This window comes from Vanessa tameamea, chromosome 19 (assembly GCF_037043105.1).
Source record: "Vanessa tameamea isolate UH-Manoa-2023 chromosome 19, ilVanTame1 primary haplotype, whole genome shotgun sequence".
Classification (NCBI taxonomy): domain Eukaryota; kingdom Metazoa; phylum Arthropoda; class Insecta; order Lepidoptera; family Nymphalidae; genus Vanessa; species Vanessa tameamea.
In genome coordinates, this window is record NC_087327.1 from 6,826,159 (window position 1) to 6,852,593 (window position 26,435).

At 32.1% G+C, this 26,435-nt stretch overlaps 1 protein-coding gene across 4 annotated transcripts in view; it reads left to right on the forward strand.

Annotated features, from left to right (window-relative positions):
* LOC113399480 (ETS-like protein pointed) overlaps positions 1 to 26,435 on the forward strand; it is a 125,331-nt gene that overhangs the window by 82,617 nt on the left and 16,279 nt on the right. For 3 of the 4 annotated variants that reach the window (XM_064217940.1, XM_026638624.2, XM_064217941.1), the window contains exons 4-6: positions 9,414 to 9,530; positions 17,171 to 17,374; positions 17,584 to 17,709. In XM_064217940.1, the coding sequence (XP_064074010.1) occupies positions 9,414 to 9,530; positions 17,171 to 17,374; positions 17,584 to 17,709 (447 nt within the window). Of the gene's footprint in view, positions 1 to 482; positions 641 to 9,413; positions 9,531 to 17,170; positions 17,375 to 17,583; positions 17,710 to 26,435 lie in introns of those variants that run through there. The other variant, XM_026638628.2, reaches the window with a different exon arrangement.

A 26,435-nucleotide genomic window follows, 5' to 3' on the forward strand; every position in this document is an offset into this window, starting at 1 on the left:
TGTGAGCTCGGTGGGGGTTATACTAGAGGGTAGGTGCGGGTGGCAAGTAGGGAGCCGGAAACGACTGGGCCGTACCACTCACCTGTGGGAATGTTCCATGCTATTTGAATATTGCTTGACTTCGTATCGAGAACAACTTGCAACTCGACGCATTGGTTATCTGTTAATAACGCACTTTTTAAATTTTATTCGCTAATAAATAGTCGAAGGCAAAATTCAAGAGACTCAAACTAACAAATTATTATAGGTGTTACGAAGTATGAGTACTGATCAGTGATAACTAAATGAACTTTTCAACGGTGACGTAAAGAAAAATCACCGACAAAATGAAAAATAGTGAAGAGTGTTTAGACTAATATTCTGACATTAAAAAAAATAAGTGTGATATTTATTGATCTTATTTAAAATAGAATTTTAGTTTGTATATTGTAAATTATAGACTAAACATGTAAATTGTATATTGTAAATTACAGACATTTGTAAATATAAAAGTGCTCAAAAAGATTATAAATATACAAGAGAATAGTGCTAGTGTGAATAGTTCGGACTTCAAGAGCCCGCGGCAGACAAGATCAAGCGACGGCGGCAATTGCAGGCATGGGAATCAAAGTCATGATGAAAGCTTTCAATAAGCCAAAAGGTTAGTAAACGGTAAAATAATTGATAGAAAAACTACATAATAGAGCACCTAGCGTACTTGGTGCGCTATGTTCTAAAACATGGAATAATTTTTTTTTTCATTTTGTTAGTTACCTAATGGTAGCTATATGGTAGCTACCATTAGGTAACTAACAAAATAACGAGTGTATTAATAACATACTTAAATTTTTACTCTAAGAGTGTAATGCAATCTAATACTCTTAAAAACAGATATGTGACAGATTAAAAATAATAACTGTCAATCATACGTTGACGGCTGACAGCAGTCGGCCATTTGCAGAATTCTAATTTAAAATTTGCAACACTATTATTGTCGGTTGTGAAAAGGCGATGTATCATCCTCAGAGTGACGCAACGCTCTCGGTTTCGCCTGCTCTTGTACCAAATGTGAACGCTCCGTGACCGTAAGAAATATATGAATATACGCTTCTAATGCGTATCAACTCTTGTAAAATAGTGAAGAATTGTAGCGCTTGAATAACCACCCTTGAAAATATTTTAAATAAGTATACCTATTATTTCAAAAGTTTAACTAGATTTAGAATAGAATGTCTAAAAGCAGTTTTACAACTAACCAAAGACTCATTAAAATACGATACTCATCGACAATATAAACCTCTATAATTAAAATAAAAAATACTTTAGTTGCTGTTTGGTTTATTCTAAAGTGTAACAAAGCAGCACGATCCGTAACATCGCGTGCCTACAAACTTAGGGCAGCGGTTGTGCAAGCTTCATTACCGTAATTATGATCTGCGCATGCTCTGCTGATCTTGAAAGTGAAGACTTTGTGCACAGCCTGAGAACTGTTGCCGAACATTGTTTGTGTTCGACTAGACAAATTAATCGTCAGCTTCGTAAAAAAATAAACAAAAAAATTAATATCAAGTATAAGTATATAATATTAAAATTAATAATGAGCGTCATTTCAAAATGAACCTGGTACATACTTCATATTGACTCAATCTCTGTATAGTTCGTCAAACTATAAACACGAATAAAGACATCATAATAAAGTTCTAAGAGTATCTCAAGCGAACAATAGTAAGTCAATGAAGCAACAGTAGGAACGCGTTTACGACTCAACACACACGGGGGCCATAAAAAGTCATAACAATTTACTGATATAACAAAGAAGAAGGCATCTAGTACGGGAGCTAATAACGCACCGAACAGCATCAGCGCGCATGCGCGGGGGCGTCCATTCACGCCGCTGATTGGCCCATCCGGTGCGCGCTCAATGAGATGATGCGCCCGCGCCGCCTCTGTCATTGAGCAAAGGTCTCTCGCCTACATTCGTGATCAACGTTACAGATCTTTAGATTAATATGCCCACTATTGTTAGCTACCGTTTAAAACGTAGAACTAAATGCTAATGGTTTTTTCCGTCTGATTTACAAGACTAGTTTTTTCTTTCATTGAAGTCAGTATACCATGTTCATAAATTTTATTTGTATTTAAACTATTGACTAATTTGAACCTTAACAGAGCCAAGAGTCTAACAAAATGGACAACGTGATCACACAAAGCGTTCTCATTTTCTAGATGACTGGACACAAACCATTTAGAAATTACATATACATATAGTATATCCATTGTCATCAAAAAAATCCATATTAATTCGATGATTACATTTAATACTTGGATTATACACCAGTCTGAGCACCTGATTTGCTTAACTATGAACAAACAACAAATAAAATTAAGGCATATATTAAGAGAACTTTAAAATATTTTAATTTTGCTACGTAACAGATATATATACCTTTTTACGATAGGTAGAACGAAATACATCGTGTAGTGTAATTTCGCTTATAAGACGCTAGTAACAGTTATTGGAGTAATTATGAGTAAAGACGACGATTTGAATGCAAAACATCGCACGCGCCGTTTACGTCACGCGACGTTCCAAGTTCAAACGAACAATGGAGAAGCCGGTAAAAATGGCGCGAGCTTTTGTTATTTGAAGCTATTGTAGTCACGCTGTGTCACGGCGTTAATAGTTCAAATAAAAATAGACTATGTTTAATAGCTAATCTCAAGAAGATATTGAGATTTATTGAAAAAAAAAATGATTACAACGTAGCATTAATTAGGCAGTAACATAATTTAAGGGCAATAAACAAAAAAGTGTTTAATTTGTATATAAAACTTTTTATAGGTTTAGAATTGCTACAATGTCTTGTGAAATTCTTTCAAAATAATAAAGGAATGAAGTTATAACTCTAATCGGAATAGTGTCTTCATTTAAAACCGCGCAACAAGTGCCGTTCCCCGCTATTCAACCCCACTCGCCACCTCGCCACCTGTTGTCGTGTGGTCACGAGGGAAATGTAGGGCATTTGAATTGTTTGATCAGATATAACGGCGACAAAAAAATTACAGGAATATTAGTGTATAACAACATTGTAATAGGTATAACAAATGTATAATAATGAAAAACTTGACAACACTATTGGTAACTTATTCTCAATCCAAGCTATACATAAACTGCATTAAAAATAATCGGAAGATAAATAAAACTCCATATATGTAACTTGCTGCATCTTCTCAGTTTTACAAGAAAGATTTGAAGTTGCTTTTCTCGTCTTTTTAGGATAAAAGTATATATACTTAGTTTTCACGAGGCGTTTAACGACTCACGTTGCAAAATATCAAAGAGTGCACCTCATTACTCAGATAAATTCTGTGATATTTATTACTAAATGCACGAATTATTACTACGTCTATATATATTAACTTAAATATAAAAAGACTTGAAAAACTTTGTGGAACAACCGTAGGGTACGAATAAGTTTCAAGTGTTAAAATCGGCAGGACATCTTGGTTGATCAAACTAATATTGTTGGTTGTTACAAGAAATCGCCGATATTAATTAATCGGCTTAATAAAATAGCGAAGGTTGTAAGGCAACTTTTGTGTTGTGTTGTGTGCCCGCGCGCATCTCCGGCCCATTGTGCCGTTATCAACGCCATTCACGATTCGGCGCACTGTCGATACATACAATTTGCATTTAACCTTCAAAATCAACTAACTTCTTCCAAGCATGTTTGAACTGTTATACGCCAATTTACTTACTATCTTAATTTGTTGTTGTATTTGTATAAGCTACTTTAAATAAATAAATAACTGAATGTATTTTTATTTTAGTTTGATAGTATATTTTAGCGAAATTACATAAAAATAATATACTTCATTTGAATAACCAGCCGTTTTTTACGTTCGCACAGAACTCTTGAATAACTCTAAAAACATATGTAAGTATGATCATACAGCGGAGAAATGGGATTAACTTGCATAAAAAATTAAGACAAAGTTTTCTCAGGCCCATCTGAATTTCAAAAATGATGCGCATTGTTAATTTGACTGAATAATCAATGCTGTCTGGCATACCTAAATCCTACTTAACGAAAAAATTAATCGAATCACAATTTTAAACAAAAACTGTACCGATGCAAGATCGCTTCGTTTTTAAACGAAGCAATAATTCCAGGTGACAAAAAACACAAATCCAGGATCATGCTGTGTACCGCCATTAACAAGCCCAAGAGATTTTAAACAACCTGAACGTTTTCATTAAGCTATAATGTGAACATCGATGTAGAAAGAAAAACTTAAACCGTCTTCATTTCCGTGGACACTTACATTTTATTGCATCGAACACGTGTTTTAACTCACAATGAAATCTTAAGAATCGAAACGACCTAAAACCGAGAGTGATCATCATCCTTCACTTTTTATCACATAATACAAATCTGAACTTTAATATTAAATTACTAAACAAATACTAAAACGTTAATACTAGTAAATAAATATTCTGTTTATCTGAACAGAGTTAATTGTGTATAGACATATAGACTTCATATTCTATAATACGTGTTTCGAAATGATCAAGCCTTAAAACGCACCTTCATATTCGTGTAACAATTTAAATGTCATCAACATTATAGCTTGATAGTTAATAAAAATAAAGCAAATTTTAAAAATCTGTAATGATATCCAAATATTTCAGTGCTAATTTTAAGGATGTGAATAAATTGTAGAAGTCGATTCAACAACAAAGGTTTCGATCCAGCTGGACGGATGATGACCATCGGAAACCATACGTGATAATTAAGCCAAAATCTCCCGGACTAATTACCTTAATGACGGAAACGGAACTTGTCACGTTTTTTTGTCATCTCGAAATACAATTCTTAAAGTAAATGAAACCCATTTTACGAATTCCTTGTTAATATATTTTTTATTTTATATACTTTAATGTAAGGGATAAAAACAGTGACAGAGAACACATAGTTTATTAAAGCTAAGTATATATTTATAAGTAATAAAAATACCAGGAATGTGAGTAATAAGTTATTCAATTTATGAAATATTTTATCATTTTCTTATAAAATATGTAGAATATAATAAAAAAGACCTCTTTAAATGACGGATTAATTAATTAAAACTAAAATTTTTATGGCTTCGTGTATCTGATATATTAAATATAGGTACATTCATGAATCTTGCCATACAATAACTCTTTTTTTGTATCCTTATGAATATGTTTAATGCGTAATTATATGAATAAATCAAGAATAATTATTTTATGATAATGCGTGTGTATGTTAATAAGTCGTGTGCGCAGGTGTGCGTGATGCAGCCAGTGCGTTTTATTTGCAATTACATTTCATACAATACAATAGCAAACGTACATATACAAGTTGATTTATGTAAAATGTCAAAGGATATGCAATAGGTTACAACTAATATATGTATAGAAATCCTGATGTTGAAAATATACCTTATGTATGTATGTGTAATTTTACATACAAATATTTTTCAATTAAACTACATTGAGATCAAAGGGATCCAGTGGATAAAACGCATAGACGTTAATCGCGGTTCGAAACCGAGCACCTCTGAATAATATGTGATGAAGGCAAATATCGTGAGGAATTAGAAAATCGCAGTATGAAGTGGTCTGTACTCAGTATTAACAAGCTACCTTTGCCATCACATTTATAAAATGACACATTTAATGTGTGTATTTTTCTAGCATACTAGGTTTAATCCATACACTATATATTAATATTATAAATGCGAAAGTAACTGTGTCTGTCTGTCTCGCTTTCACGCCAAAACTACTGGACCGATTTAAATGAAATTTGGTACATAAAAATTGAAAAAAAGTGCTGTAAAGGGTTGAAAAGGGGAATGAAAGGTTGTAAGTTATTGAAAGTATTGTCATTTTTAGAACTAGAAGCATAAAACTTATATTTTAGGCTGTACACTTATAAACTAACATATCATGACACCCACTAAGGAGTGAATTTTGGAAATTCTAGCACTAAAGGGATGAAATATGGGTTGAACGTTTGTATGGTATATATAGTCCGTAACTTTTTAAGTTAAAAACATGAAACTTTTCTTTTTGGTATACTGATTAAAAAGGAGTATTTAAGTGTTACTGCATATTCTATCCCCACGGGGGGTGAAATAAGGGTTGAAAGTTTTTATAAGAGTCAGTCAATTTTTAAGTTAAAAACATGGAACTTTATTTTTGTGACATTGATCAAAAATGAGTAAATACGTATTTAAGCGTTTTTGATATTCTACCTCTGAGGGGGTGAAAGTTTTTATGGAAGTCCGTCATTTGTTAAATTAAAAATATGAAACTTTATTTTTGGGAATCTGATTAAAAATGAGTAAATACGTATTAAAGCGTTTCTGAATATTTTACGCCTAAGGGGAGAAATACGGGTTGACATTTCGTATACGGGTCAGTCTGGAAGTCCGTCATTTTGAAGTTAAAAGCTCGAAATTTTATTTTTGGGCTACCGATTAAACATAAATTGATTCGCATTTAAGCGTTTCTGGGTATTCTACCCTAAGGGCTGAAATACAAATCAATGTGGTATACAAAGAGGTCTTACATTAACATAATATTTTAATTTGTAAATATATTCATATTACACGCGAGCAAAGCCGCGGGTAACAGCTAGTTGTTTATAAATTCGAATCGAATAAAACTAAAATGATTAAAATATAAACTAACGGTATATTGTCCGTTTACATCGTAAAAAAAAAAGTCGACGACATTTTATTATCATTAAAATCATAGGATGTTTTATTCAAATTAGTTTATATGTATATAAATTAGCACATTTCGTTTCGCACGATAACTACGATGATTTTTTTTTGTACTGCTTATATTAAAATCAGATTGCCAATCTTCACACCATACCGGTATGATGTTAAAATTACAACACTAAAAAGCAAAGGGCTGAAAGAAAAAAAACTATTTTGAATTAATTTTGTATTGATGCCGTCGGGTAATTAATAATACGATATTTTTACATATTTATGGAACAGCTAGGCTTATTTAAAACTTATATCGTTTCATTATAATATTCTAGAAATCTCAACCCTTTCAAATCTCATATCCGATAAAGGATATCGTTCCTATGGTATTACTGCACACAAGGATACATTCGCAGTGAGTCAAGTGCAGCTGCCGGCATCAACGAGTAAATCACAATGCGCCGGAGTTTGCAATTAATGTCCGCGTGATTCGCAACAATCACTGCAGTCTTACTTCGCCCTTTAATATTATAATAAATTGTTTTCTCAGATTTTTCACAACTCACAGTTGTTTTAATAAAAGCCTGAAAGTTTTACGATTACCTAAACCTCTGGACTACAAAATCTTACCTCGTGAATAGTTAAAATTATAATTTTAATAATATCCATAACTGTTTGTTTCTATAAACGATGCTCAAACATTACTTATTCAAAACATAACGTAGAATAAAAAAATATTTTTTTATAATATAGAGAAGGACATCATACTGATTGATATGTTATGTTATTTTAATATTAACATACACATTAATAATGTAAATCATATGTAACCTGTCTTAGTTCACATAAGTTTTTTGCGGTGTATAAACGATCTCGTGTTTCGTCCCGTGGACGAGAATACGTATGAAACATTTAAATGATATCAGAACGGTTCACCTAGAAGATCGGAGCGGGCACCGACCGTGGGAGAGCAGTACAAATCTCAACATCTCAGAACTGGTCGGCAGGTGTGCAAGCCGCGCGCACACACACGCACGCCCACGCACACACGCGACGCAAACCAGACGCACTTATGAATGAAGCCTGTGCGTCCGCGCACGACTCACACATACGTGATGCAATCTTGCTTGTTTATCTCTGATTTATTTTATTCCAAGCCATTGGGACTCGAAAGAAATCAACTATTAATTTGTTCTTCACTACTCGGTAGAAATAAAAGTAAATACCGTAGATGAAGTAATTAATCCGTTGATAATAAACGTCGCTTGATGAAGTTCACGTTTGATTAGAGGATACGTACCGCTGTGGACAGTAATAATCTGTCACTCGCACACTTTGATCTTAACTTTATGGCATCCATGTAAAAAAATAACTATTCGTACAGTCTCTATAAATCATACAGGTGATAAAAATTTTGTTAATAAATAAATCTTTGATTTATACGACTACATGATATTAAATGAACGGCGTGGAAGGCAGGAATTAATGGGAGAAAAGCTAGTCGGTTGTAACTGGTATTACACCTGTGTAATCAATGATCAGTAATTTCGACGCCATCGCTGGCTACCTACTCTAATCAAACCTTTAACTATCCAATGAAATATCTTAGCTACTTATTTTCTCAATCGGTCTAATTAACTTTAGCGCTTCTATGCCGAAGTTAACTGAGCTCTTCCCATTATATTACATGGATGAATCGATACTTGAAATTACATCTTTTAAATTAAGTGTAAGCAAATAGGAAAGCTAAGGGCTGTGAACATAATTAACTTTTGTCCATTTTAAACATTAATTATGAGCTACTTAAAATCTATCTTGTAAATACATATTATGTTAATTATAGAACAAAATAGGTTTTTACGAGACACTTCATCTCTACTGAGATATCGGGTAAAATATTTAAACAAATATTTAGTAAGTTTCAACCGAAATTATATTTTTCTTTGATGACAAAAGGATTATGAATTCTGAAAATTTAAAAAAGACGATTTTTCTCATTAAACATGAATAAAATGTAGTTTTAATTTTTAACAAATCTTCTTAGAAAAATATATCAGAAACAAAGAAAATTTCGTACAAAGGCCGATAATAATTTGATTACCCCGAGTTGAATCGAACGCCACACGCCGACCGACCAATCTTTGTCAATCGTAAACAGAACGAGTTTCGATCGATCGCAGATAAGAAAACATCGATCGCCCGATCTAAAAGCACCCTTAACCTTATCGGTTGTTTATAAAAAAAACCTTTTATCTTTCAAACTAAATGTAAGGGCATGTAATTGGTTAGAAACCTGATTCAAGAGAGAGATAATGAATTTTATTAATTTATGTTACGTGATTGCATAATAGAAAGCTAAGTTTATGAGTCGATATAGAAGTTTAAACAGTAGCTGCTGTAACTAGTAGATAAAAGCTTCAAAACTGATTTCATTTTATCACTTATTATATAATTCATGTGTTATATTTATTTTCGTATATTACAGCTATTTTTAATTTCATTTTTTTTGTCTACCTATTATTCGTATTGTTACAGTACAGTGATCGTTATGAGTTTTTAATAGTTTAGATTAAGTCTTCTTTAGATACGTGTTCAGCATGTTATCACACCAACATTGTTTTTGGGAATTGTGGTTTTTGTTATCATTTTCTTGATTAAAATTTTAATGATAATCTTCATTTTTGCAGACATCCCATCGCAGGTGCCGCCGCTCACGCCCGGCACCAATAAGAAGATGGCCGAGGCGCTGAAGGCTACCTTCGCCTCCTGGGAGAAGGAACAGCTGCGCCTCGGCGTACCAAAAGGTAGTTTACTATAATACTCTTTTTGCTTCATTAAATTTTCCATATATTTCTCAATGCTGGACAAAATACTTTTAAATAGTTTGGAACTAATTCCACCACATTGGTCTGCGAAGATTGGAACGATATGCATATATTAGAGTTTCGTACATAATATTAATGCTCCGATGTTTTCTTTCAAAGCACTATATAAATTACAATTACAAAAAAGCACATAAAAACTCATAATTTCTTGCTCAGATTTGAACCCTTTCACTTAAGATACACCTGTTATATCAACTGGGCCTATGTAGCAGAGAATTTATGTAAACTACAAGAAAATTATTCGTCGTATTATCCTAGAGCAATAAATGAATACTATGTTAATTAAAACAGTTTACCTGTAGAAACAGATAATTCTAAAACACTTTAAAAACACACACACTCAAGACTATCAGTTAAACATTTAAATCTGCAATAAAATTAAACTTTACTGATGTTTTATGTTCACTTTAGTTTTGTAGTTTAGTAGAAAACATCTCATGTGTCTTGAAATTATTTAAAGTCTTTCGGAGATGGTTTCAATATAATCTAATCCTGCAATTTTGTATGTTTGTTACGAATCTACATATAACCTTTGGTGACGATTCATAATTTTACATTCCTTAAATCTTAAACAGATTTTATAATGAACTGGCATTAAAAAAATGAACATATTATTTAATTAAAAAAAAAACTGTAATTTGTATTAGTTCATCGATAAAATTAATGAATTAATAGTAAAAATAAGAAGCTTTTATATACAAGATTTTGTATCTACGCTGTTGAACGGTAGAGAGTTTCGTCTGGAGCTAATTCTGGGTGTGAAATTACGTATCGGTTACCATAAAAACTCTTTATTTGAGAAATTTCAACTCCGTAGGATAAGTGGAAGTCGAATTCAGTTTGCAAATTTTAATCTAAATAAATTAACAAACATTGCAAGTTACATAAACGTTTGTAATAAATATGTAAAGGGCTCGCTTGTATTGCGCACCGCGCCCCGTTCAACAAGAATTAATACAGCGATAGCGAAATACGATAGTCTTTATTTAATAGTTGTATATATAGAATTTCATTTACGAGTTTAATCATTCAACCGTTCGGTGCCATTTTACGATCAGGAAGGAAAAGCTATAAACCGCGAAAATATAGTTTTAAAAAGTTAGATGCAATAGAAACTTGGTACATACATGGTATAAAAATGTTTATGTCGTTAAAAAATAAACATGTACAGCTTTTTGATACATGAAGAAAAATAATTAATACTTTTATATATTATGGATATATGAATATATGAATATAACAAAAAATACATTTACATAACATACTCTGTCAGAATTATTAAAATGCGCTTAACGAGTACTGTAGCGAAATAAATAGGTACGATAATATTTCTGCGTCACTTAGTAAATAATTGCTGAAATATTATATCAAGTATTAAATTCAAGTAAATATATTAAGCAAGTAGTAAAATAATTAAAAAAAAAGAAAAACTCTAGTCATACTTATTATTGTCAACTTTATTCGTGATGTATTGTTATGTAATCTTCTTCAGAAAAAGTTGACCTTGACTATATTTCGAGTAGTGAAAAAAAAAGTTGTATTATGATTTATAACTTGATATATAATATAAACGAATTTAAACTGAATAGCAAATAATATTTTAACTTTATCTAATCATTTAGCAATAATATATGTGTAACTCACTATATTATATGATAAATTATTATGTAAACCTAAAAAAGTTTCTAATTTAGATTTCAAAGAAATCTTTTTAATTAAGATCACAGTAATTTATTCTATAGTTTCTTTTAATTATGAAATGTAATATTAACACAAATAATATTATTATGTCAAATAAACGTAATTGGGTAAAATATTTACATTTCCCAAATTGTACTTTATTGTATAATATTAAGGTTTATTTTATTTTTATTTTATTTGAATTCAATGTCACTATATCATTATAAATTGTATCTAATTTAACGCAATGAGTGAAAGCTACAACATTATTGACAGCTCCAAAATACGGCAAATGCCAAAATATTTGAATACCAGTTCTTTATCTAATACACGACATCGCATCAAGTCGTTATAGATCGATTACCTTGTTTTATGCAATGTTACGCGAATAGTATCGAATCTTAAGAATATTTTTTGTTCTATTTATGTTCGGAATTTGAAATAATAGAAAAGCAGAAAAAATACATGGTATGACTTATTATGAATGCGGATGACTAGGTTAGAATATGCCATGTTAGGATGTGCAGGGGAGGTTTTGGTGCATATAAAATGAACATAATAAGAGCAAGCTAACGATGAACAAAGTAACGAAAATTATGAACTGATGTGCACAACAAGTTACGATGAACTCTGAACAAGTGAACACTGAAAGTCTGTAGGAATATAATAATATGTTAGAATAAAACTAGTCGTTGCAGGACTTGAATTTTTATAACATTATAAATAATATTTTATCTATTATACACATAGACCGTGTCGCGGACAGGTGACGTGTTCGACGCCAGTCGCCGACGGAAGTGCGTGCGTCTGCGCCGTGTCTATTCGCGCTTCCGTTGTCCAGTGCGAAATCACGCGCATACTAGTCACATTATTTTTTCCATATCCGAAATTATTGCTAAAATCCATCATGAATTCGTAATTAAAGACAATGAGACATGTACATTTTTAAAGTTTTTTGTTAATAATACATTGCTGGATACCGTTAAAGGTCCTATTTTTTTCCATGAAATAACCCAATTGATTCTGTAATTTAATACTGCTTACAAATTAAACCATTAAACCATTGAATTCATCCTACTCCTCCTGCTCCGATTCTTGTGAAATATAAAATTATTCTTTAATTAAAATATTTACTGACCATCAATTGACTTCTACTTAAAAATTAAGTTTAAAATTCTTATAACTTACCGTCGTCTGTCGCCATATATTTTATTATATCTTAATATTAATCATCCGACTTAACCCTTGTTACCACCGAGCATTAAATACAAAAGCGAGTACTTTACAATTAAACCTATAATGATAAAGTAATCTTTATAGCTGCATTTAATTTTGGAACAGTTAATGATATGTTTAGACATTTGCACTCAAATTGCATATCAGACTGTCGTCGAATTGTTCAACTTAATAAAATGACTCGTAAAATTAAATTCAATGTAACCGGTTAAGACGTGTTTGATAAGTCCAACTCGCATAACTTATAGCCATCTAACTCGTATAATGTTGAACGTATTTTACAGTTTACTTTAAAAAATATAATATTAACGAAGTCAATTTAAATAATAAAAAAAATATATGTTAGTTTAATTTGTCTTATTATATTCTAACTATTTATTGCCTAAGTATAGCTTATCGAGATGTAATTATAAAGCAAGACAGTGCATAATTCCGCCTGCCTAGTGCAGCTTTCCAACGTTCATGTTAAAGCTAAATCCATACCAGATATGCAAAAGAAGAAAGATCGAAAGCGATGTGACGCTACTGAAAGATCGCGGAATTAAAATTTAATATCTAAATGTCTATATCAGATATACAGTATTTGATATATGAATTATGATACAGTCTAACAGGTTAGTATATGCTTACCTATATGGCTAATGGTATATATATAAGAATCTAAGAATATACTTTTCTCAGCTAAGATAGAATTTACTTTATTTAAAATCGTTTTATGTTCAAAACATTCAGTTAAGTTGATGCGATAATGTCCGAATAAGTCATATTTTAGTGCAATATTAATACAGTACAAAAACAATAATAAGTTTATTATTACCTATTTACAAAATTAATAAGCTTTTCTTAATTTATGCATAATAATTAATTTAAATATTTATTTGAACATATCCTGATTAGTAATATAAACAATATATATAGATATAATACCGTTGTTAGACTTTAGCATAACCAGCCGTCATATGTGACCTAGAGCGTAATAAACTCATCTAATAAAGATTTATGAAGCCAATTTTATAATCATACCATATCAGGAACATCTGTGACCACGATTGACTCACCTCACCTGATATCAAATAAGATCGCATTGCTTATTCAAATCAAGATATCATTTTAAATAACATATTTTATTCTAAAGTTATATCCATTGACCCTCGTTAATGGGGCATGATGGAATAGTCTCCAAATCTTCTTCAAAAGAAAAGCGAAATGAGAAAATGTAAGGTTACCCGCTAGAACAGTCCTCGAATAAAAGAGGTTGTAATTTCAACTGACTGCTGAAACTATCCTGAAATTAAAAAGTAGCCGCGTTGTTTAAAATACTATAAAAGTAGAACGCTTCTTATATTATAGACGACGGTATAGTAATTATAGAATTACTCTTTATAGATCTTAAAACTTAACAACGACTAGAAATGGCTTGTTAATTAATATACACAATAATTGAATAAAACAATTTAGTTTATACAACATTTAATTGAGAATAGTTAATAATTGTTTAATCCGTATGAAAGGGATAATATGCATTCTAAAACTGTGGCCGTTTGATGTTTTGTTATTTTTTCTTTTTTTTGTGTTTATGGCAAAAGGTTGCCTGTTAGCTGTTTATAATCATACTCTATATCCCCTTATTACGCAGACAAATGCCAATTGTAATAACACTGGCTTAGTCACTATACAATCAATCAAAAACCGAGCAATACAAAGTATTTTACTGTTTTGTGGTTGAATATTGGTCTCCTACTGGGTGATATCTGCTGTCGGTATCGGAAACTCGATCGACTAATTTGAATTAACTTTATTGATTATTTTTATTTATTTACCATAGTTCCGTGGTCACCGTTGATTTTCCACAGACATTGGCATTTTTTTTTATATTAACCATTCCTTACATCGCCAAACCTTAGAATCTTAGAAGTTATGCCACTTGTGCCTGTACTTACACTGGTTCACGTACTTTAAGCCGAAACTCAACATTACTAAAGAGTAATATTCGGCGGCAGCGTAAGTGACGAGTAGGTGGTACCAATTCTGATGGGTTTGCACAAAGCTATTTATGTTGCAATAATAAAATCGAAACCAGGACATAAAAAATATAGATAATAACACTTTGAATACACGAATAGCGTGTTTATCTATTTATCTTTTCGTAGAGATCTCTCAGTTGAGCGTTAAATGGACCTTCTTCGGAAAACGTTATCTGCGACGAGATTTCTGTTTATCAGCGAATTGATTGTTACATCTATTTCGTAATAACTGCATATATAACTTTGTAATGAGGAAGCTAAATAGCCACGTAAATAATCTCAATATTCGTTGTAAACTGTTTCTTAGACCCAATAGATAAATAATATATATATATATATATATATTAATATTTTAATATAAAATATCAATCGACCATATAAACAAACACTACAACTAAAATAGATTATGTAATTTTATTTTATTAGCCTCCATATTGAAAAATATTATTCTTCATATTCTAAGATTCTATTAATTAGTATCTTGTTATCATACCGTTTAATAAAAAACGCTATTTTTAAATTAAATCTTTACGAAAACTGCATTAAAAATATATTCAGAATTTAATTTAAAACTAACTTAACTATGGTTTACAAAATTTTATAATTACTTTGTAAACAGAGTCTCTGACGTATTCGAGTCACTGATCATTATTTTTGAATAACTGAAATATTTTTAAAAATTGAAAGAAATTTCGAGATTTGAATAGTAGATTTAGACAGATTAACAAATTAAAACGATAAAGATACCTTAACAGCTATGGAATCCCAAAATATTGCTAAGTATCAATGGTTTGGTTAGCAAATACTGATAGACGACTGCAATCCGTCTAAGGATTATTTTTGATAACTATATCAATAGCTATTTCGGATCACAATAAGTCTTAATAAATATCACAAGTATTCAGATTTATTAAACGAAAAAAATTATGATAACACTGATTAGCCGCGTCGCGATGCCTAGAATTCCCAGTGGGCGAATTAGTTAAAGCAATGTTGGCCAACGTTGTTAAAATAGTTCTAGTTGAAGATCAACGAATTGAAATAAATTTAATTAAAAAAAAAACAACGTAGAATAAAAATATAATTTTATCAATATACACGTACACATGTCATACAGATATTGTACAAATGTAAAACTTGAATACTGCGTTGTCATTCGCAATCAGGGTCGAAGTCTACAGTAGCGTAAACAGAGAGTCCCGCAGGCGGCCGGTCACTAAAAGCCGTAATTAAACTAATTATTTATTATTAGCCGGCTCTCGTCCCGCTTTTCGCTCGGGGAAAAAGTCAAGTTCCGACCCGTCCCGCAATTTGTAACATAGTAACACATAACTCTATTTGTATCGATCGGCACTGCGACGTTTTGTGATACATTCATAAAAGTGGAAAGAAATCGGCAATTTTGGCCTGTGTGTGTTTTCCTAAATTGTGTAAAAAATAAATGAGCACGTGTATATCGTAATATGTTCGTAATTCGAATTTCACTTTTATAGAAATTTTATTAGTAGCTTATACAAAATTATATTTTATACAGCAGTCGTTAAAAAAATTGCACCATTCGATTACTTTAAAAATGTTTTTAAAGTGCCGCCGGTTAACTAGAAATATCTCTATCGACCGATAAATCTCTAGAACAGAAAGTTTCAACAGACTGAAGAGTGGATGCCACACATTTTAGGTCATTAACAAACTTTTTGCTTTTATAACTTTTAATAGAAAAGTTTTCTATATATCGTTTCCAATTTTAAGGTATTTAACATTTTTTTAAACAGTTTAATTAAATACAAATCAAATTTTAAAAACTTTATTCTATTTAAGAAATATTTAAATTTAAATTTTAGAACAGATGGATGGATGGATCGATTCGACGGATTTATTGCACCACAATTGTTTTTAAAATTCGGAAAATTACATGAATTATAATATATCTTTTAGGAATTATTTTCAATTCCATTCAGAATCTATCTCACCATTATAAAACCTTAAAAAAAATTGTTGGAAAATCTACAGGTAAAACGTTTGTATAAACACAATAATTCTAAGCGTTTTCAATAAATATAAATAAAGCTATTATCATACTTAGTATTTTTTTTCAGTAAAACGGTATGAAGGTGACACGTAAAAAGTTTTTAATGAATTGAAGACTCGTGGTTTAAGTCTAGAACGATAATAAAACAAATAATTCATAGATCAGATCAAAAGGCAAACGTTTCTGTTAAAACAACATGGAAAGCCGCATTAGAAATCACTTTTTACTGCGACTCTGCGATGAGCTCCAAGGTCGCCGTTTCCCGCGTGAAGCAAGTTCCGGTGTTAGCCAACGGCCCGCCCGCCTAATTGTTGTCGAAGTTGCTTCACCCGATCACCGCTGTTTATCGGCTATTAAGGGTTATCATGATCGTGTATTAAGTAGTGTTTTTAACATTTCAAGTTTATCTATTATCAAAGATATACACAAAAACTTATTTAAATATGAAATCATAACACCATAAATTGAAATTAATGTTCTAAATTTTATTTAAGAAAATTTATAATGTTATGTGTACAATAAAAACGTCCATTTTAAATTTTAAGGTGGATCATAGAGACTGAGTATTAACAATAAGGCATGTTTCGTAGATCCTCGGCAATGGAGCGAGGCAGCAGTGGCGGCATGGCTGCGCTGGGCTGCGAGAGAGTTCTCCCTGGAAGGCGTGGCACTGCAACAGTTTGCACGCGCACAAGGCAAGGACATCTGTGCAATGGGCCGCGAAGAGTTTGTCGCGCGCGCTCCAGCCTTTATGGGTGACATATTGTGGGAACACTTAGAGATTTTACAAAAAGGTATGTTTCGATTCAATTAAATTTCTTTATTCATTGAGTTAAATTACATGTCATATTATTGATATAAACCTTACAATCGAACGTTAATTGTACGTGAATAAATATATACACATATATATATATATATATTCTAAAAATATAATTATTGTATAAAATAAGTTTTATTTCATTGAATTACTTTACTGTTTAACATTAAGCTTATTTTATAGATGTGGAGAAAGAGCGTTCTCTGCTCGCGAACGTCCCGCCAAATATGTATGAAAGCAACGTCTGCTTGCCCGAGCTCACTGACTACATCCCTCCGCCAGCACATCACTACAACAACAACAACACCGGTAAGTTTAAAAAAATTTTTATTAAAAACTATAAAATGTTATTGTATTAAGAAACTATAACATTTAAAAGCAGAAACAAGTCGTAGCGAGTAATCTATATTATTTATTTTATTTATAGACGAATAAAAATTAATGATCGAATAAAAGATCTGACGAATAATACATGACAACTATCATAATTATGTTTGGCGAGTATGACTAAGCCTTTAAAATATAATGACATTTTTATATAACATATCTATTATTATATTTTAATGACTTTAATATTTTCCTTCTTCTGATAAAAAAGCTTTTATTTATTAAATACATACAAAATCGGTTTAGCTATAAAATTTAATACGTTAAAATCAAAATAATTCAAACGATAAAGCTATTCTTTAAACGATTAGATTATCATTATGATTATTATCGTAAACTAAACCTATCGTCGTGGGAAACACAATTATAAAACGCTAATTAGTTAATTACTATAACCCGAAATTCTGATCACATAATCTCAGTCATTATCTATAGTGAGATAAGAGAATATTTATCTAAGCGACATAGCTCCCATTAAAGTACCATTCACGATAACTTAACAATTATGAACTAGTTACGACCCCCGTAAACGATAACATTGCTATAAAACATGCTTTGTAAATGTTACTATTGATATACATAGGTACCATGCTTTATGGGTGTAGTGCTTTAATTAGAGCATAGGATTTAAACCGATATGGGAAAAAAAATATATATTTCGATATATTATATAAAATAATAAGATCTCGCTATAAATAGACCAGAGATATTAATCAAAATTATATAATCTTGAAGTCCTGCATAATTTCAGGAATAAAGGCCATTTCCATTTGATATAAAAAGCACTTTTATTGCGCAGTAAATCATAGCGCGGGATGTTTTGACTGCGTCGGCACCACGAACGCTACTGAAATAATAAATTAACGAAGAGACACGAAGCCCTCTTCAGTTAGCACGGGTGGTCTGCACATTACAACTGGTTAACACGTTGACTCTCAGCTACACATCTATCATTTTTAAAAAGAACGCTATTAAAATAACCAGGAGTCATTTAAATATTTTTTTCATAAATCGCAGTAATCATTTAAATATCGACTCAACTATTACGATGTAAAAAAGTAAATTCAAATTATAATGTATGTTTTGAATTTCGTCAATACAACAAAATAACCGTCGTTGAATTGAAATTACGATAAATAAATTAAATTCCTATTTTTCTTCTATAATATGTTCTATATATTAACGAAAATAGTAAAAAAAAATCGAAATCGAATTATATTGGTAGTAAACATTGGTGATTATAATTTCGTATTGCGGAGCATCATACATATTATAGTTCCAGTCGGGCGGGCGCGTGAGGCAAACCGCGACCTTGGCGCAGTTTTTCCGCTCTCTTTCAGCCGATCCGAGGTCCATCGTCTTGTAGTACATGTGTCATCTTTACCGTTTTCATAACGAACTCACACTAGCGTAACGCGATAAATATGCAATAATAAATGTTATTTTACACTTTTGCTTTTTTATCCGTTACTCGCAAGCATTTTAAAAAAAGTTTTATTCTTAAATTTCTTCTTCACACACGCACACGGAAAATGACTTAAAGATAATATATATATTCATACATCAATCATAAAAATCTTTACCTTAGAATATGTAGCACTGACTGTTTTATCAAAGAAAGTTATACCGCGCCTGTCAACAAATAAAACAGAGATGAAACATCTTTTCTTTAGATGTCTCTGTTATTGTGTTAATTATATTATTTCTAAATATTACGCTATTAGTGGGTCTGCTTTAAGAGTCAGTCTTTGATGTTGCACGTCCACGAACTCTATGCGAACATGATACTTAAGCTTGTTCATTAAGTGTTCTGTTACATCTTACAAATATATAAACCATGACCAATCTCTCAACGCCTTTATTTTCTATTGTTTTTAGAATAATATTTAACATACTTTGTATATAAAAATTAGGTAAATTTAATTGTATAGATTTTGATACTTTGAACATGTTCGTATCTACTTGTAATTTATTTAGCTTGATTAATACTAATTGAAGAACAAAAATCTATGCTGAAACAGCGGAAAATATAAAAAAAAATCAAATAAGTCAAACTAGGTTTGAGTTGAAATGAAATGAAAGTATAATATATAATTTTTATATGATTGAGGTATTGAAATATGGTGGATTACTATGTATATTTAGTGTCCAAATTAATTGGCATAAGTAACGAGCTTGACATGAAAACCTAATAAAAATTTCACAACAACTTAAAGTTAGATTATAAAATTGAATGCTTTAAAAATAAATGCACATTTAATATGAAAAATAAAGTATCTGTTTATAAGAATGATGGGTCGTTCAGGTTACAGCGATTGTTTGAAGGTGAAGTTGAACCCCCTACCACTTGACCGTCTCTCACCACTAAGGACGGGCAGTGCAGTCTTCAGCCACACTGTGTTCACTGCTCTTTATTTTCTTTTAAACAATTTTACACTTAGTTGCGTTACTCTTGTTCGTATAGTGTTACGTTTCGCTTGCTTCTATTACAAAAACATTAATAAATACCTATTTTTTTTTTTTAAAGTGTCTTTACACTTTATTTTTTTTTTCCTTAAGATATATTTTCAATCAATTATTTATTTTCATATTTAACATTTTTTTACGAAGTGCTCAAACATCAGTCGTTCGACTGTTTAAAGTGTTCGCGTACAAATATGGGAGAACTTGACTCCGGTTAAGATATGTTCTTACACCCGAGCTCTCGTGTCAGGGACTCTACTGAGCTGGAATCTCTCATGGTGTGGCGCGGTGAGTCCTTACCAAACATCGCTGCAAAATGTACGTATAATCCTTAGAAACTGATTTAAAACGTAAATAGTTTTTTCACCAATTAAGGAAATATAATATTTGAAATTTTAATTACGATAAATAAACTCATGGCGTGTTATGTAGACATGTCGTCTCGCAGTTAAAGACTAGAATATTCTCAAGTCTTATCATATTTATTAGGTGTTTTGTATTTTTACACTTATTTCCAAAGTAATTACAGCCTGTAATGGCATATTAATTTACCCCTGAAACATAAGTATTTAATCGCCCAATCAAATGAAAAGTGCCACAAGGCTAACATATCGATGTTAATCCGCGAGGCATTTCATGTCCTCGTACCAACTCGAGCGTTGAAAAGTAATGCAAGTGGGCCGACAACGCGAAGGTTAGTGTACAAAATGGCGTATACTGAATATTTAGCAATTGCAGTATATTAAAAAGGCGCGTGGCATACGGCGTATGTGCGCAACGTGGACTATGTGCGCAATGTGCGCGCATCCGCGCTGTCGCAAGGCGATCGCAGTGCACATCCTCGCGTTGCGCACTCACCGCTAATCGCCGGATGTGCGCCTCGGAACACCCTTACGAAATTTCTTACTGCAAAAGGCCTAGTTCTATTAATTTCATGGTCATAATAAGAGCACTGCACTAAGTGCACAGTTATTAACTTTGCACAACTATAAGTAACAATCGAGCCCTCGGTATACAACCCTTCCATTGTAAATTCCCAAATACGTCCGCATATCACGCGTTAGTACGATTTATCTGGTACTACAGCATGCATACATCCTACCAGTAGACGCATTTTCGGATTTCAGCCACTTGCCAAACATCCGGTGCGAGTAACGAAACCTGTTCTGCATCTCTTTTAATGAAGCCGTATCTAGTACGATTAAAAGAAATACCACCATTGAAATGTTTCTTCATTCATAAAGCTGTTAACCGTTCAGGAATTAATGAGCGCATAATTAACCGCATCTCATCATTAAACCCTCGCATATCAGACATAAATCACGACTCATCCTTATTAGCGAGTTTATGAGCTACGTGGCTCTGTTTGACCAATCATTTTAATTTATTTCCATAAATGATATGGGCAGTTAATCTAGTGTTGACGCCTCGTATCCTGCGTCGAGGACATATATAAGCGAACTGCGTAGTTCCACTTCGTATTTTCTATGCAATTTATAGATTTTTCTTGAAACATTTAACAATTTTCTATTCAAAAAGTATTATAACATACAAGTAAAAATAGAGTGTTGCGTTTATTTCTGAAAAACTATGGTTTTATATAAAACATCTCACTAACTTCTTTTCTTAAAAAATTCTAGTCTTATGTTATGTTTTTTTTACAAATATTTTGGTTTCTATTTTAATTTAAAATATTTGAGTATACAGTTCTAAGTAACCTCTCCAATATGAAAAAAAAGTTCTTTTCACTCATTATAACGTAAGAGTTTGTTTGCTTAATACAATCTCACTTTACAATCATAGTACAAAAAGTTATATACAAATAGAAAACGCGTATCTATATTCCCCATTTACCCACTAACTAAAGACCTTCAATACAAGAACACGTGCCCCATTCAGAGATCAATAATTCAATATCATTTACGTGGCACAGAAACTTCAGTCTGGAGTGTGGACAGGGAAAATATTGAGCTTTCTAAGATATCAATAAAAAGATACGTGTTGTTTCGAGCGGCCACATCCGGCAGCCATTGTACTTCAACCCGCTTCCGGTGCAACCCGATACACACTCATGCGCACGTGCGGGACCTTTACAAATTTCGAATTACGAAAATCAGCGCAAAGGATGTTAGAACAAGCGCACTCCTAGATAAACGAAAAACACGAATCAATATAAAAATTCAAATGTACGAATATATTAAGAGTGCAAATGTACAATTACGAAAGTTATTTATTAAGTACAGTAAGGTTATCTTATTATAAGTGCCTTAATACGGTTATCAGTCAAAACACTCAGAGTTACAATTTACACTCAATCCACCCAGAGAATCGAAATTGGGAGATACCTACTTATAATTAGTTTCTAATGTAGATCAATATATTTTTCAATAATCGTTTGTGATAAATAAATATACGTAATATTTTGCTATAAGATATTAATTTTTATTTAACACAATCGTTTTTATAGTCACCAAAATCACCTTAAGTCATTCGTCTTTTAAAAATATTAAAAATAAACCTCACTCTATTAGGCAGGTCCTACCCAGTATATAATATAATAATCCTTATTTTAATAAGACGTAAAAAGACATAATACATACTTAGAAACCCAGGTAAGATCTAAAGAATTAACCCCGAGGGTTGGCGCACTAAAAGAGCAAGGGGTGCGCTCTTTCGACGTCTGTTTTTATATCGTTGAACGCCGTCTTTAAGGGGCCTTGTCCTTCAATAAAATCTTAACAAGGACTTGCGAAGTACCAGTACAATGAGGCCATTCTTCAACATTCACCTATTTCAGACGTCCTTGATTCTATTCCGAACTGATTCGATTGATATTCCAAATATTCGAATAATGGATTACCCCTTGACCCTGTGTTCAGTCACAAAAGCATTTAATATTCAAAAGTGATTCTTATCGTCGCCATTTTATTTTATTTTCGTTCAAATTGTATGCACTGTTCAGATAACGTTTCATGGCTAATAAAAGTTTTATTTCGTTTTAAATAAATTCAGTATGTGAACTAAAAGGTATAATATATCACAAAGATAACATATTTAAATTTAATTTTTTGTGTTGAATATCCAATCTATTCTAAATTTGCTTTACATACGTACTGTAATTAAAAACAAATAATAAACCAGTGCATTATTACAATAATTTTGTACAATTGTTAATATGAGTAAATATTTTTTCTTATTCTGAAATAACACATTTATGGAAACTCCAGATAAAATATATTTTAATTATAAAACAATAGAACGTTGGTGCGATTCTTGGTATTTTGTAGATAACGTATTATCGCCGCACCATTGGGTACGTTTCGGTTTAGCGAGACTGGCGGGATCGTTGTTACTGATAGTTACTTTGTATGCAAATAACTGCATTCCCATTACGCCTGTCGTATAATTCGAAAATTTTACATTTAAGGTCATTAACAATAATATTTTTTGTGTTAATTACTTAATAAAAAAAACATTGAAAGATCAGGTGTTTAGTCTTTAGAAGAGCGTAATTAAATAGCTAACTTTATAATATCAATTTTAAAATGTTTAAAGTAAGAGATTATGGATTTGGATTATTTTTTTCGATCCATTCAAGGGATTAAAAAATCAAATCCTTATTCTCAGGTGCACTTCTTTGAAACATAAGTAGTCTTTGTTCCCAAATTTCGTATCTTAACGCACCTTCGATTGTGACGTCTTAATAAAGGTGTGGGAATTATCGAGTGAAGGAGTTTTAGCAAATCTGATGCATTCAAAGGGCGTTCACAAGTATCTGCAATATAAGCGTCGTGTTACAGCACGGCTTCAGGCGCCGACAAAGCCCGCCGGCGGCGACTTTGAAGTGCCGAATTCAATTAATTGCCTTATTTGCGGCCCTCTCTACTCCAATTGTACGAATCCCCCACAAAAACAAATATTTGATGAGACTTCATTATCCGTTATTAGGTAGCACTGATTTTAATTCTTCGATCAGTTCAATGAATCAACGTCTTAACATAAAGAATCATGTTTTTTTTTTTAAAATACTACCAATGATAAACATAAAAGTAATCGTCTACTATATGAGTCGGTACAAACTAATAATAATTCTAAAAATATACACCACGCTGCAATAACTTTAAACAATTCTTACAAGAGCTATCGGTTGACAGATGACAATCCATGGAAAAAAATGTAGTGTTTATATTTAAATATCAATATCTTATCTGTGGGGTGAGTGCGGGGCGGGGACGGAGCGGACGCCGTGGGCGCTGTCCTTCGCAACCGGCCCTGCGATAGCACGCTGCTGTCAGAATTGTGACCAGCCTTTGACACGGGTCATCTCCATTGTTGTACTTTCTTATCATTGACAAACTCAAAGCTTAACTTTTCATATCGGCTACTAGGATGAAAAAGACAAAATCACAAACCCTTATAACAATCGACATAAAGTGCCTTAAATATAATTTTTTCTAAAATATTTAGAAATCTTGCGTAGTTATCGCATACTTCTCAAATATTATTTAAAAATAATATAGAATAATATGTCACAATCATAATGTTCTGAGAAATTGTTCTGAATTTAAACGTGGATAAATGTCGTATCTCACACTTCATACGATCTTGCATACGATGGAGGCCAAGAGAAATAAATTATTTGAACCGGAAGTGACGTCCCAGGCGTGCTCCAATTTAAAACACCACTCGGCACCGTTGTCAGAAACTATACTGTTGTTCCTCATTTAAAAAAAAAATCATAATAGACGTCTTCAAAGGACTCAATTTGTTTTTAAAATATACCTTTCTCTATAATTACGGATAAAAAATACATAAATTTGTCATCATCACGAATAACTGAGCGTATCCTTAAAATCGCAGGAAACGATGCTAACCTTAGACCCGTACTAATAGCAAACATAAAAATTGAATTTCAAATCAGAATTTAATCGCTTTCGTGTATTCGTCTCCACCGGATGCGTTGTGCTTTTTAATTAGTGCAAAGGTTAGAATATTAAAAAAAAAATCTTTTGTGCTGTCAGCCTCTGTAAGAATTGTCGATATTTGTTGTAATTTATGCTGCATGGTTCGACGTATTCCGTACATTGGTATTAAAAAGCAGTATTGGCGTCGCGTTGACAGCTCTGAATGAAGTGGTCTCGGGCAGCTGTATAAATTTATGGACTGTTTTTCAGTGTTTTATCTAAAAAAGATTGTTTATCGTGTACTTCCGTCGCCTGCCGCGGCTGATACGCTCACTAGCGCTTTATTGTTTACACTTAATGTAATTCAAAGCAGGGAATTCCTCGGTAAATTGTATTTTTAAATTTAAACGCCGCCACTGGAATGACTTTGTGCATATCGATAGCCCACGGTATTTTAATATAACTTTGCCTTTTGCGATCGATATTACGCTGATGCCATACGTAATTCTCCTCTTTTCTGATGCCGCCTATGCTGGTTCCTAGTAAAATATGGCTAATGAATAGACAAACAACACAATACAATGTATATGTACTAGATCTGTTCATTATGCGTACTATGTGTGACCTAAATATACTAAAGACTGAATTCCAATACTACTTTCCAATAACTCTAGCTGGAAATATGTGAAGTTTTAATTTCCTTGTAAAAGCATAGACAATGCGATTATGTCAGATGAGCAAAGACAATATCCCGTGTGTGTTTATTTCCGCGGCCCATTTATTCAAATATCGAAAACTCATTTCCCGCGCCATTTCCTCGCCGTGCGTCCCTCGCTAATTGAATCTCGGTTGTGTTTTACCGCCTTGGCTTTCCCGATGCGCTGAAGTCGCTCCAACTCTTTGCAGTGATACAAAACTTACTAGAGGGGTATAACATGATAATGGAATACACAACGCTATCGACATTGCACTTTTCATTTGAATTTTAACTCACGCAACATATGTATATATACGCTTTTGTTTTCAAGTAATGACATTATGTTTGTATATTCAGCTGTGTTCTGTTTTTATTAAAACAATACTATTAAAAATATACATATAAGAGAACCCAAACGAATTAATAAAAATTAAATCATTAATTCAAAATACGTGCAACACAAAACAACAGTTAAAATAAATAAAAAAATCGGATCGGATCTTTCGTTGAGCCGAAAACGCTTCCTCCGGTAGACAATAGCCCCCAATATCCGGTAGTACACGTGCTCAGGTGTCTATTATCCT